This window comes from Aureobasidium pullulans (assembly GCF_000721785.1).
Source record: "Aureobasidium pullulans EXF-150 unplaced genomic scaffold scaffold_1, whole genome shotgun sequence".
Lineage (NCBI taxonomy): Eukaryota > Fungi > Ascomycota > Dothideomycetes > Dothideales > Saccotheciaceae > Aureobasidium > Aureobasidium pullulans.
This window is the reverse complement of record NW_021941021.1, coordinates 480,107-492,134: the sequence shown is the minus strand read 5'-3', so window position 1 is coordinate 492,134 and position 12,028 is coordinate 480,107. Positions and strand designations below refer to the sequence as shown.

Below are 12,028 nucleotides of genomic sequence, written 5' to 3'. Positions count from 1 at the left end.
ATCACTCAAGATGCCTACCCACACTCCCAAGAACCCTTCCACCAGCTCGAAGTGCACCACCTTCAGCGACATCATCAACGCCCTTGATGAGTCTTACGACCGCATCAGCAGAATGAGCGCCAACGACCTCGAGCAGGAGCGCGTTGACAGCCTCAACTCCCTCGCTACTCAGAAGTCCAAGGAGATGCCCCGTCTCACTGCCTTCGACGTGAAGAAGTACTTGCCCGAATACAAGTCTGGCAACATCACTCTCCTTCAGATCCAAGTCGCCGCCAACGCCCGCAAGCTGCCTGAGGACCACATTGCCGACTACTACCGCGTCAACGGCAGTAAGTTTTTGAGATCTTCGCTTCCTTGCTCGATACTGATGATCGTTCACAGCTCCTAACGACCCTTGGTACGGCACCGGCAAGTGCACCTACCCTCCTTACGCTGGCCCTCAGAAGCGCAAGCGTGACGTTATCATCGACAACCTCGACGATGCCGTCAAGAAGGTCAAGAACGTCTTTGGCAAGTGAACTTGGAACCCAAGCGTACGTGTTGAGTGCCCTGTCCAACGTGTCATGGGCGTGTTTTCTGACGTGTTATGCCTGCAGCATCGACCCGCACATTGAGACTTTGAGCTTTCATCATCGTCATCAACCAAGATCGGTCTCCCGTTTGCTACGCATGATGCCATGAGCAATGATATTGTTATGAAGTATACGAGGGCATGAGAAATCGCTGCCGCGCAGCTGGTTGTTGTTTTTTCGTTGTTTTTTCTCTGGAGTTTATCGCATGATACCCCACCCACGCCAGTCTGGCTTTATTCGTATTTACAGTTTTCGCTGCTTGACTTGTGCCTTCCTCTTCTTGTGTCTTGTGCCTGTGATCAATTCGTGGACATGCTGTCAAAATGCAAGATGCCTTTCAGAACACTGTGAATTTCCGTCGAGATACGAGAGTCGAGGAGTTGCAAAGCATCATCTCTCTGGACCCATAGAGATAAATCAACTCAATCGTGCATTTCTGCTGCTTCGGGTTGGCAGGTACATGCATGTGCGGTCGCCTCCCGTTCAGGCGCTAGGTGTTGTCGTCGCTCCTGCCTCCTCGACTTCTTGAGCCTGACCCGAGTTGCGCTTTTCGCGCGCCCTCCTCTTCTCGCTCTCATCACACCACCACTGCAACAAAAGTATGTCATGCATCTCTGCAGATGATACGAGCCATACTAACAGCGATAGAAGCAATGACCAAAGAAGAGAAGCCCGGTCCCGGTCTGGCCAACCGCTGGGCCAACGAACACGGCCAAAGCCTCGAGAAGAAGCTCTCCGGTCTGGCCAGCCGAGCATGGGGGCTCGAGTCTCACAACAAGAGGAAGCAGCTGCAGAAGTGGCTTGCCGTGAGTGGATTCGTGGGATTTCTCAGGGTGCTATTGCTAACAGGGAGGACAGAAGATGGATGAGGAGAGACAGGGTCGTATGAGCAAGGGTGACGCTGGCGACGAGCAAGAGGTATGTGATACTGATGTTCTCATCCCCCGACAGGCTCAGGGTGGTATACTGATTGTTGAGTAGCAGCAGCAGCAACACCAACAACAGCAGCAGCAGCAGCAGCAGCCACGTCGCCCTTGGGTGGCCTCTGGCCTCACACGCCTCGTGGGCAACATCAAGCCCGGCAGCAAGGCCCAGAAGAAGGACGAGGAGAAGAATGAGGCCGTCAAGGCAGAGAAGGAGAACAAGGAACACTCCTAGATAGAAGAATACCATTGGAACAACTTGCTGCACTGCTCCCGTTGTGCTGTGCCCCGTATCTTGTGCGTGAATGGCGAGAGGCTCAACCCCTCCAGAAGATGGTTCAGACATCTCCAGTGGACACTCAAAGCAAACTCGATTCATTCGTGCCTTTTGACAATGAGCTACGAGAATGGTGGATAACAAGGGTTGGTTGGCTCTCGGCAAGCTTCTCACTACCTCTTTGAAACATCTCGACCATCCCACGAATTTTCATGCACTCTTCTAGCGCATGAGAACGTGGAGCGTATCTTCGGAGACGAGGTTCTCTGAGCCCTGGTGAGAGAGGAAGACGCATCCTTCCATCGCGCGATGTGGCCGACGAAAGGAATCGCTTCTTATCTGTCCGGCTTGCTCGAGAAACGGACTGGATTTGTGTCTTCCTGCCGTCGACCTTGCAATACCGCCGCAACGCGCACCAAAGATGCTCGAGCATCAGGAATAGAAGACAACGTCACGTCCGTCTTCGACAAACTTGCAGCTTCTCGTTTCTCACACGTCTTCCATCACGACTTGCTTTCTCTCGACATCAATTTCCACACGGCGGACGGCACATTGGATCAACGACGTTTCTGACGGACAAATGACTCGGTTCCGCTCCAGGTCGATAGCTTGTGACGAAAAACCCTCTCGGGTCTTCCAAAACGACTGTACAGACAAGCTCTGCGAATATGCGCTCTTGCGATGGCCTGGTCGAAAAGAGCCAACTGCCACCGAACGATGAGCGCTTGATTGTTCTGAGCAGGAAGAACAGATTTAAGTTGCCCAGTTCCAGAAGACCTCTGATCGACATGGCTTGTGTCAACTACGACCCCGTCCAAATGACCAGAAAGAGAATGCCTGGCCGGCTCCGAAACAAAATGACCGCTTCGACCTCGTACAATCAGGCAAGCCTGAGGACTCCTCTTTGATATTCCTTGGACTGTCGTACATCCATTGAATGCGAAACAGTCAATCAGCATACTCTGTCCTGGAAGCGTGCTTTGACTACTCTTCAACAAAGACAATGCAAGGAATGAAGAACGCTTGTCAAAGCTTTGTTCCGTTCACTCCGTGACCTCGGTCGCGCCACCTCTACAGACATTGAGGAATGCGATGGTGAGCTCTTTGTACGAGTTCGCCCACGAGGCCACGTCTGCGGGGTCGAGATGATCACGTTCAGCGAGTACTGCGCTGAGGCATACTACGACACCGGATACTCAACACACAACTGGTGACAAAATCCAAGAGGCCAGATATGGGGCAAACACATCTTTCCAGAAATCAACCCGACGAATTCGTATGTCAACTTCGGCAATACTGGAGACGTCGCCATGGCTGGGACTTCAGAAGCCACTTGAGAGCTTCGAAGGGCAGATCGTCCATTCTGCCGGACCCCAAAGTGCCGCGGGAGATCGAATTCTATGTGCTGAATGCCGGGTTTCGAACGGTGACAACCTTTCAGCTTGGAGAGAGTAATTACCAGACATTGGCTGTTGCAATTGACTGCAAGTTTTGGCTACATGAGCCCCAATGCAAGCTGCAGAACGCTTCTAGGATTCCAGAACGTGGCCATCCTAGATTGCATCCATGGGAGTACAGAAAGAGTCTGCCGGTTGACTGAATCATGCGACTGCCGCAGTCCCTGATCTTGGGCCAATGGAGAAGCACTTCAACAGTACCTGCTTCAAGCCAGTGAGCTTCTGGATCTTGCTGTTCGCTGGAACTCTTGATGGGTCCAGGTTGCGAACGGACGAGAGGTTCAGATAGGATGCATGGTCAGCTTCACCCGACCGGATAATATCTGCCAGTCGAACGTCCGCTCAATAGCCTTGCGCAAGCGCAAGCGCATCCTGTCAGGGGCTTCATATAGCGACATCTGTAACGGCAGACTCATCGGGCATCAATGCATTCTAAGCCTGAGTCCGGACATCTCAAGATAGTCTGTGTGATGTCTGCTCGACTCTGTAGACGTTTGCTGTTTCGAAACTGGTTCATCTCATCCAGGACCACGCGGGACCGTTGAACCCTGATGACCGCGAACCTGTGGAGGAGGGACGATAGGTATTGTATCTCGGGGACCGATATCCATCTGTCCCTTCATCCATGGACTCGGCGCCGGACCATCGTGTCACCCTGTCCTCGGATGTTTCAAGTCTTCTTTAGATTGGGAGAAAATTTCTGGAAGAATCTGCGATGCGCCTTCCATCTATTCTGAGGCCGCTAAACGTCATGCCTTGAGGCTCAGCTTGGCAGAGCGTGGGTTGCGCGTGTCGTCCAGGAGATATAGATTGAAGCCTGTAGAGCGATGGGCTTCAACAGGATTGAGGCTATGATGACGCTTGCAAAGATGGTCGCGCGGGTCGAGATAGCACGTATTCAAGATGCAGGAGAGATTGGGCATCCCTTCGAACCCCTTCGTGGAAATGAGACAGAGGGATGGCTCTCGATGACGGTTTGCAGCGGAAGCGGGGAAAGCTCATCGGACCGAACCTTTTAGTCTGGATGGATCAGCAGGAGGTTTAAACAATCATGTTTACCATCGTCGTCGTCTTCTTTGCCCAAGAAACAGACATCTCCGTTCAGCGCATTCATTGAATCATGGACGACCTTGGACGGCCAATCCGGCGTCAAGCGTCGTCCTCGAGAAGGTCATCGACTCAGAGGATCAGACCGCGTGCCCGAGCATCGAATCAATCCCTCCAGAGTGCAGGCCGACCACAAGAGAACACGACTTTTACATCCTTCGAACCCTTTTCGCCGCCAAACAATATCACTTCGAGCTACAATAGCAATGCAAGCACTACGGCGAACGGCTTGTCTGTCATGAATGGCAATGGCAGCAATCACGGCAGCCGAGACGACGCCTCAATTCGGTCATACTCGTCCAGCAAACGGTCCCGTTCCATTTACGCTCCAGATAGGCAAAACTCTCTCGCCGAAGACATCTACGGCGAAGTCGCTGCCAGTTCAGGAAATGAGACTGAGGCCGAAGCTGCTTCTGGCTCTGAGCAGGACACACGACCACTCGATCAAGTCTCGGCCGCCTCGCATTCCCTGATCAACGTTCTCAACATGGCTCCCAAGGACGAATCACGCCCACCGCTCTTCAACGACGTCAACGATCAGCTCAACAATCCGCAAGTACTACAAAATGCAGACGACAAGACCGTCGTAGCATACGTCAAGCGTCAAGGTGGCGCAGGCAAGGTCATCCGAAGACTGGCCAAGGACGTTAGCGACCGCGATGCTGAGATCTCGAGGCTTCGCAGAAAAGTAGAGGATTTTGGTACACTGTTCAAGGACCATCTCATGGCTGTCCATGAGATGTCGCGATTGGAAGCCGACCGGACGGTGCGGGATTCGCCTGTCTTTGCGAAGGCCGCTACGAACGACTTGAAAGAAGAGCTGGAATCTGCTTCATCGGACAATCTGTTTGGCGAGGCTCAAGCCACTCTTTCGACCGACTCGCTTACAGTCACTGCAAACTCGCAAGACTCTGTTCCGCCTCTCGTAAGAAAGGATACCTCGGCTAGTCCCAGTTTTCCCTCTGGATCTTCCACTATTCGTGCTCCTCGCCATTCTGGTACGAACTTGAAGGTCGATACGTGAGTTTTTGCAACCGAGCATTCCTTCTCTTCCCATACTAACAACATCACAGCAACAGGATGCCCAAGCAACGAGGTGGTCTATTCAACCTTTTCGGTGGTCAAGGCTCACTACGTCAGCCTACAAAACAACAAAACCGGCATTCAATTGCTTCCATGCTGGACCCTAGGATGCTGGGTATTCGCAGTCCGAGTGTCGCCCAGTCCACCCGCTCGAATTCAATGTCATCATACAAGCCTCTTGAGATGGAACAAAAAATCGAGAACGAGGATCTACCGCCACCTTTGCTTGATATGAAAGTCATCAAGATTATCTTCCGGGCTTTCATCGCTGACAATTATGGTTTCATCATCGACGGACCTCGTGTCCAGCAGTGGCTCTGGTCCTTGGAGAGGCATCGATATGTGCCCAAAAGTCGCACTACCTCCATCGTCACTCGCGCTACTTCTGGTACACGTTCAGCTTCTATTACTTCTATCGAAGAAGGAGATGATGAAGAGGCTACTGACATAGCAGCTCAAGAAGATGCCCAGAACGATGGCAACGCTGAGACCAATGAGGAATCTCGTCCATGGCATGAGTTCCTCACACTCGAAGTCACTAAGCAAGCTCTGCTTTCTCGTCTTCCAATCCAACTGCATGGACCCAAAATGACCGACAGTGCTAGTATCTCATCGGTCGACACTGATGATGGAATGCCACGTTTGGAGCAGCTTTGTGATCCTGCAGACTTTACTACCCATGCGGAGCGTCTACGTGATGAGATTTCGGTCGAGTACACCCAACTCCAAGTTGCCAGAGATCAAGCCTACGACAGACTGATGGCCAAGGTGGAAGAGCCGAAGCTTGCTAGCAACAGATTCTCGCGCATCTTTACCAACACGACAGAAACAGTACCCAAGAATCGTGTTGAGGCCATGGGCACCAGTACTGTAGGCATTGCTAATCTTGCACAATCTGGCGTCAGTGGTCCTTTCGTCAAGTTTGTTCTTGACGGTATTCCGATGAAGACGCGTGCCAAGATCTGGCTGGAAAGTGCACAATCGAGCATTCACTATTCGCCCGAGGACTTCACCATGTTGGCGACCGAATATTACACTCATCCTGATGATCAGCGATATCTGCACGACATTGAGATGGACACCCCACGCACTCTGACCAACAATGTATACTTTCGCAAAGAGAAGAATCAGGATGCGCTAGCCCTGCTACTCGGTTGTTTCGCCATAAGAAACAAGGACATCGGATACTGTCAAGGCTTCAACATTATTGCTGGCTATCTTCTACTCGCCATGCCGACTACTGAGCAAGCCTTCTGGGTCTTCTGCTTCCTCATCGAGAAAGTGTTGCCTGCATCATACTTCACAGCCGAACACGATTGGCAAGGTCCGCGTGCTGATACCATTGTACTACGTCACTACATCCGCACATTACTCCCTCGTCTGGGCACTCATCTCGATGAGCTCGACGTCCTGGATGAGCAGACAGTGCCGATAAACTGGTTCCTAACAGCCTTCGCTTCCACTCTATCAGTAGAGGCACTGTTCCGTGTCTGGGATGTTGTACTAGGCATTCCTGGACAGAACCAGCAAGTCTTCCTTCTGCATGTAGCTATCGCACTTCTGAAGCTCAATGAAGACGAACTGTTGAAGTTGGACTCGGCTGCTGCAGTGTACGATTACATGGACCGAAAGATGGCAAGAGGTGTCGTCACTATTGACGGATTGATCCAAGCATCTTCGCGTCTCGGACCAATTGTCACGGCAAAGAGTGTGGAGAAGAGGAGAGCCGAAGCTGCTAAGACGTTGTAGGCGCTACTCGACGAAGGTTACTGTTGAGGCCTTTGGGCGAGGTTGTTTGCCAGAGAAGACGGAGGTTGCATTTCGCTGCTTTTGCTGTTGCTTTTTTATTCGCTAGATACCCCCCTGTCCTCCCATTTTCGGATCAAAAATGCTATATTGTTCGTTTCTTGCTTCTTGAGTGTCTCGCAGTGAGCCATTTTAAAGTGCACTGATTTCTTGAACGACGATGATATGACACTCGGCCAGGATAGGTACACCATAAAAATTAATGTCTGAGACAAACGGAAGAATGATATACAAGTTCTGGTATCTTTTACAACAAAATAAAATCAGGGAGTAGGAACAGCAGCAGCGGCGGGTGCTTCGGTGCCGCTTCCGACGCCGGGTGCTACAACAGGAGGCATGAAGAGGGGAAGATATGCGACTGCAGTTGACATGACTATTCCCAATGTTAGCAAGGAGATGACGAGGGAAGAAATCAGAATTACTTACGAGCCATGCCGACGGTCATGTATCCGGGTGTCGAGCCGTTCTTTGCGGACTCGGGGGTCTCTGATAGCCAGTTCTGAACAGCGAAGATGACAGCAACCCATCCAATCATCCTGAAGAGGGGGCATGTCAGTGTCATATCCACTTCGAGGAGAACTTCTTTCAGATTGATGTTGTCGGTAATCCTTACTTGTTTCTGGTGAAGATCTGGCCTCTTGTCAGTCGAGTCATGTGACTAGGTGATTGAAAAGTGTACTCACAGCGGCCATGGGAAGAGTGCTTCCGAAGACAGCTATAGTTACGCAAGTCAGATGACGTTTCGCATGTTTGTAATTCGATTATATGTACCAGTGACATCGCCATCACTCTTTGCGCTGGCTGGTTCAGCATAGGGGACGACTGTCGCGTGGTCAGACTTGAATCCGCAGATGATGATGAAGATGGGTCGAACCGAGGTCGCCTCTGCGCATGTCCTTCTTTGAAACCATTGTAAATGTAGAATTTGGATGGAGGAATATATCGAAGCGACACTATTCACATCTAGAGAGGTCGGCGATGGTGAGGTCTGGCTGTCGTCGGTCCTTCCACAGCGGCAGATTGTCGGAGGTAATAGTTGGCTAGCGCCGATTGGTCAGAAACAGCAGCAGCGTCGTCACAGACAAAGAGACAAACGCGCATGGAAGGGAAAGAGCAGCCAGTCGCTTTCAGCTTCTTTGTTCCCTATCTCTCAATGCGTCTTGCGAGAACAAGAGAACAGCTAGCTACCTCATTCGGAAGATAATAATCTTCACAAGCAAAAGACCGCAAGGTGAAATCGTGGTCATCGATCACTCAGCGGGACTCCCTTGAGCTTCCGCCGACTTTTGGCGCCTTGACCACTTGAGTCTTTCATCGTCGTCAACCAGTTGCTGCACATCACCGCTCTGCATTCTGCGCTGCTGCCATCCTCTCGCAATCTGGCTCCCTTCACGCGTCCAACTCCTCGACAAGCAGCGCACCTTTGTTGGCCGTAGTACGTCAGTCCAAATTGACGTGCGGCGACCATCCACATCTCGTCAACCGCCGGCATGATGAACCATCATCTGCCGGCAGGGCCATCGCATATTCCGCAAACCGCTCTGCCTGCTCACTCTTCTCCCATGCAACAACACCACAGTCAATCGCGCCGCCAGCAGGAATACCACCACCAGTTCCACCAGCAACAGGTTGCCCACAACCCTTACGCCCAGCAGTATGCTCACCACCCGGGCGCCCAGGCCTACTACGGCCATCCCGGCGCGCACATGGGCTACGCTCCGCAACAGCGTTGGATGCCCCCGGCTTATGGCTACCCAATGCACCAACACCATCAGCATCAGTACCAGCAACATCAACAGCCGCAGTATCCTCCGCGCTCGCCTGTAGTCGTTAGCTCGCAACCGCAGATGGCTGGCATGCCTCAGCCCGTCACGCGACAGACGAGCATGCCCTACATGGCCCCTCCTGCGCCCGCTCCGTCTCAATCGCCCCTGCATCAGCTTCCCGTTGCTCAATCGCCTCTGTACCATGCTCCGCCGACACCCGCCACTTCGATTCCTCAGTCCTTGCCTTCGCCTCGTCCGGCCTCGGTACAGACCTCAACACCATCTCTTCCCGCTTCACGCAGGTCATCCGCCGCTCAGCCTCTGCCTGCCATACGCCGCATGCCTTTCTACCCCGACGTAAGTTCTCTAGTCTGTCATCCTTCCCGCTCACTGCTCACCCCGCGTAGCTACCCTGGTACTCGGTCACCGACGAACCCTTTCCTGCGAAGGCATCCAAGCGTAGAAGGAAGAGACAGGATCTGACAGCCAGTAACGATGCCGTTACTTTGCCATCACGAGGTGGCGCTCCTGCGACCGAAGCTGCCGCCGATGTTGACCAATCTGACGTCTCGACTGTGGCCGCCCCTTCCCAGCTTCCGTCGGCTCAAGAAACTCCCGCAACATCTCAAGCTCCATCTGAAGCCGATGTGAGCGTAGCTGCTCCTTCGCCAGCTCCCGCAGAATCTTCCAAACCTGCAACCCCCCAGGGCCAGGCCAAGAAAGATGCAAGACCGGCTATTCCTATCGTACCTGCTGTTCCCGCCGTCAGACCGAAGACCGCCTCGTCTGAGACTGTGCCCACTCCTGCCAGCACCACTGAGCAATCCGCACCTGCCAATGCTCAAGCTGACGCACCCGCCGAAGGAAACCCTGCTGAGCCTGCCACTCCCGCACCTAAGGCTGCACCGAAGTCATGGGCAGATCTGATGCGCTCGAAGAATTCAGCAGCAGCTGCTGCCGCAACTGCATCTACCGTTGCAGTGAACGGTGCCTCCCCGACTAATGGTGCACCTCCTTCAAGAGCCAGCACCCTTGCTGGCGCTCTCAAGCAGTTCAATGTTGACGACAATGACAAGATTGCCTTTTTGGAGCCCAGGGGACTTGTAAATACTGGTAACATGTGCTATATGAACTCGGTACGTTGGGCTTCAAATCCTGGTACAGAGTGCCTTACTAATCTCTTCAGATTCTTCAAATACTTGTATACTGTATGCCTTTTTACAACTTCCTGGATCAGGTCAGCAAGAGAGCTGCTCATTCTTTCAAGAGTGATACTCCTCTTGTCGACGCTATGTGAGTTTGGTCTGCTTGGATCACAGGAGATGATACTGACTATCATAGGATTATGTTCATGAGAGAGTTCAAGACGATTGACAGCGCAGAGTCTGCTGAGAAGCTTCGCATGCGCCTTAAGGACCAGGAACTGGAACAGTACGGTGATTCCATTACGCCTGAATATGTTTACGATACGATCAAGCAGCTGCCTCGCTTTTCATCCATGAGACGTGGTCACCAGCAAGATGCCGAGGAGTTCCTTGGTTTCTTGCTTGATGGTATCCACGATGAGTGTATGACTGTGATGCGCAAGGCCGGAGTGGATTCGGACGAATCCGCGCAGCCCGCCTCGCCTTCTGGCAACCCTTCAGGAGCCAACACTGATGCTGGCTGGCTCGAGGTCGGCCCCAAGCAGAAACAATCTGTCACCCGTCAGAGTGGCGAGTCCTTGCCTACTCCTATCACTCGCATTTTTGGAGGATCCCTTCGCTCGGAGCTTCGTGTTCCTGGCCTGAAGAACTCAGTCACCATGGAACCCTACCAGCCTTTGCAATTGGACATCGGTGCTCCGGACGTCAACAACATCATCCAAGCATTGAAGGCCATCACAAAGCCGGAGACTTTGACTGGGGACTTTGGCTCGCCTCGTGGTCCTGGCACGACTGCTGTCAAGCAAGTCTTCATTGAGAGCTTGCCTCCTGTCCTGATTCTTCATTTGAAGCGCTTCCAGTACGACAACACTGGTGGTACACAAAAGATTTGGAAGAAGGTTGGTTACCCGCTCGAACTGGAGATCCCCAAGGATGTCTTCGCTCCTCAGAAGCGTGGTGGTTTGGCTGTTCAGGGTGGTGCTCCCAAGTACCGTCTGACCTCGGTCGTTTACCACCACGGTAAGAGCGCTGCTGGTGGTCACTACACTGTTGACATCCTACGTCAAGATGAGCGTGAATGGGTTCGCGTGGACGACACCATCATCCGCCGCATCCGCCCTGAGGATGTGGCAGAGGGTGGCTCTGAGGAAGATCCGAAGGTACTGGCACGCGCCCTCGAACAGCATAAGGCCGACCAGGATGCTTCAAAGCGCAACTTGTTCGAAGGTCTTGATGGCGATGATGACACGGACAGTGTACGAAGCTGGAACGAGGTCAATGGCGCCAACAAGAAGCCTACATGGACATCTGCCGTCGCCAACGGCTCATCATCTGGCAAGCGCACGCCATTGGCCAAGGACAAGAGTAGCGTCAAGGACAACAAGGTTGCATACATCTTGTTGTACGAAAAGATGACGGGTTGAGAAGTGTTTCTCTCATCGAAACATTTCTGCAAAAGCTCGATCTTTGCAAGATCTGAGCAATGACCCAAGGCCCTTCGAGGGAGACGAGGAAACGACTGGCGAGGGTTTACTGGCTGCAGATCCGGTCAAGCATGGCCCGGATCCAGCCTAATGTTTGCATTTGCATCAAAAGGCGGCGAAGGGAAAGAATGCAGACGAATTCATCACGCCTGGGGAGGTTTTATATTTTGGCCTAACGAAGCTATGAATGGGAGGATGAGTTGGGAGGAGGATGTGTCTATAGCATAGAGAAGGGAGTGACAGGGATTGAGTTGGCAAAGGTTGTATTGACAATGTGTGTCAACATGCGGTCGCTTCCGACCGTTCGGATAGATGAAGATGTTGATGTGTTGTGGTTGTGAATGAAAAAAAGGAAAATCTTCTTCAATGATCAAATGTCCCCTGTGGTATGTGGAGTGTTGAGCAGTG

The 12,028-nt window shown here is 52.4% G+C and overlaps 5 protein-coding genes across 5 annotated transcripts; 4 read left to right on the top strand and 1 right to left on the bottom strand.

Annotated features, from left to right (window-relative positions):
• Positions 1–10: 10 nt before the first annotated feature.
• Positions 11–518, top strand: M438DRAFT_330257 (uncharacterized protein; the record flags this gene model as incomplete). The annotated part of the gene is made up of 2 exons (XM_029903296.1): positions 11–329; positions 382–518. The coding sequence occupies 2 exons, from the start codon at positions 11–13 to the stop codon at positions 516–518; spliced, it is 456 nt and encodes a 151-aa protein (XP_029765431.1).
• A 707-nt stretch (positions 519–1,225) lies between these two features.
• M438DRAFT_330256 (uncharacterized protein) lies at positions 1,226–1,730 on the top strand (the record flags this gene model as incomplete). Its single annotated transcript, XM_029903295.1, has 3 exons — positions 1,226–1,378; positions 1,431–1,490; positions 1,554–1,730. The coding sequence occupies 3 exons, from the start codon at positions 1,226–1,228 to the stop codon at positions 1,728–1,730; spliced, it is 390 nt and encodes a 129-aa protein (XP_029765430.1).
• A 2,844-nt stretch (positions 1,731–4,574) lies between these two features.
• On the top strand, positions 4,575–7,168 carry M438DRAFT_330255 (TBC-domain-containing protein; the record flags this gene model as incomplete). The annotated part of the gene is made up of 2 exons (XM_029903294.1): positions 4,575–5,356; positions 5,410–7,168. 2 exons carry the CDS (start codon positions 4,575–4,577, stop codon positions 7,166–7,168), a joined length of 2,541 nt encoding a protein of 846 aa, XP_029765429.1.
• A 320-nt stretch (positions 7,169–7,488) lies between these two features.
• M438DRAFT_330254 (uncharacterized protein) lies at positions 7,489–8,136 on the bottom strand (the record flags this gene model as incomplete). Its single annotated transcript, XM_029903293.1, has 6 exons — positions 7,489–7,598; positions 7,652–7,761; positions 7,839–7,855; positions 7,909–7,940; positions 7,997–8,047; positions 8,100–8,136. The coding sequence occupies 6 exons, from the start codon at positions 8,134–8,136 to the stop codon at positions 7,489–7,491; spliced, it is 357 nt and encodes a 118-aa protein (XP_029765428.1).
• A 192-nt stretch (positions 8,137–8,328) lies between these two features.
• M438DRAFT_341033 (cysteine proteinase) lies at positions 8,329–11,955 on the top strand. Its single transcript, XM_029904411.1, has 4 exons — positions 8,329–9,348; positions 9,399–10,127; positions 10,178–10,284; positions 10,333–11,955. The coding sequence occupies exons 1-4, from the start codon at positions 8,716–8,718 to the stop codon at positions 11,558–11,560; spliced, it is 2,697 nt and encodes an 898-aa protein (XP_029765427.1). The 5' UTR covers positions 8,329–8,715; the 3' UTR covers positions 11,561–11,955.
• Positions 11,956–12,028: the final 73 nt, after the last annotated feature.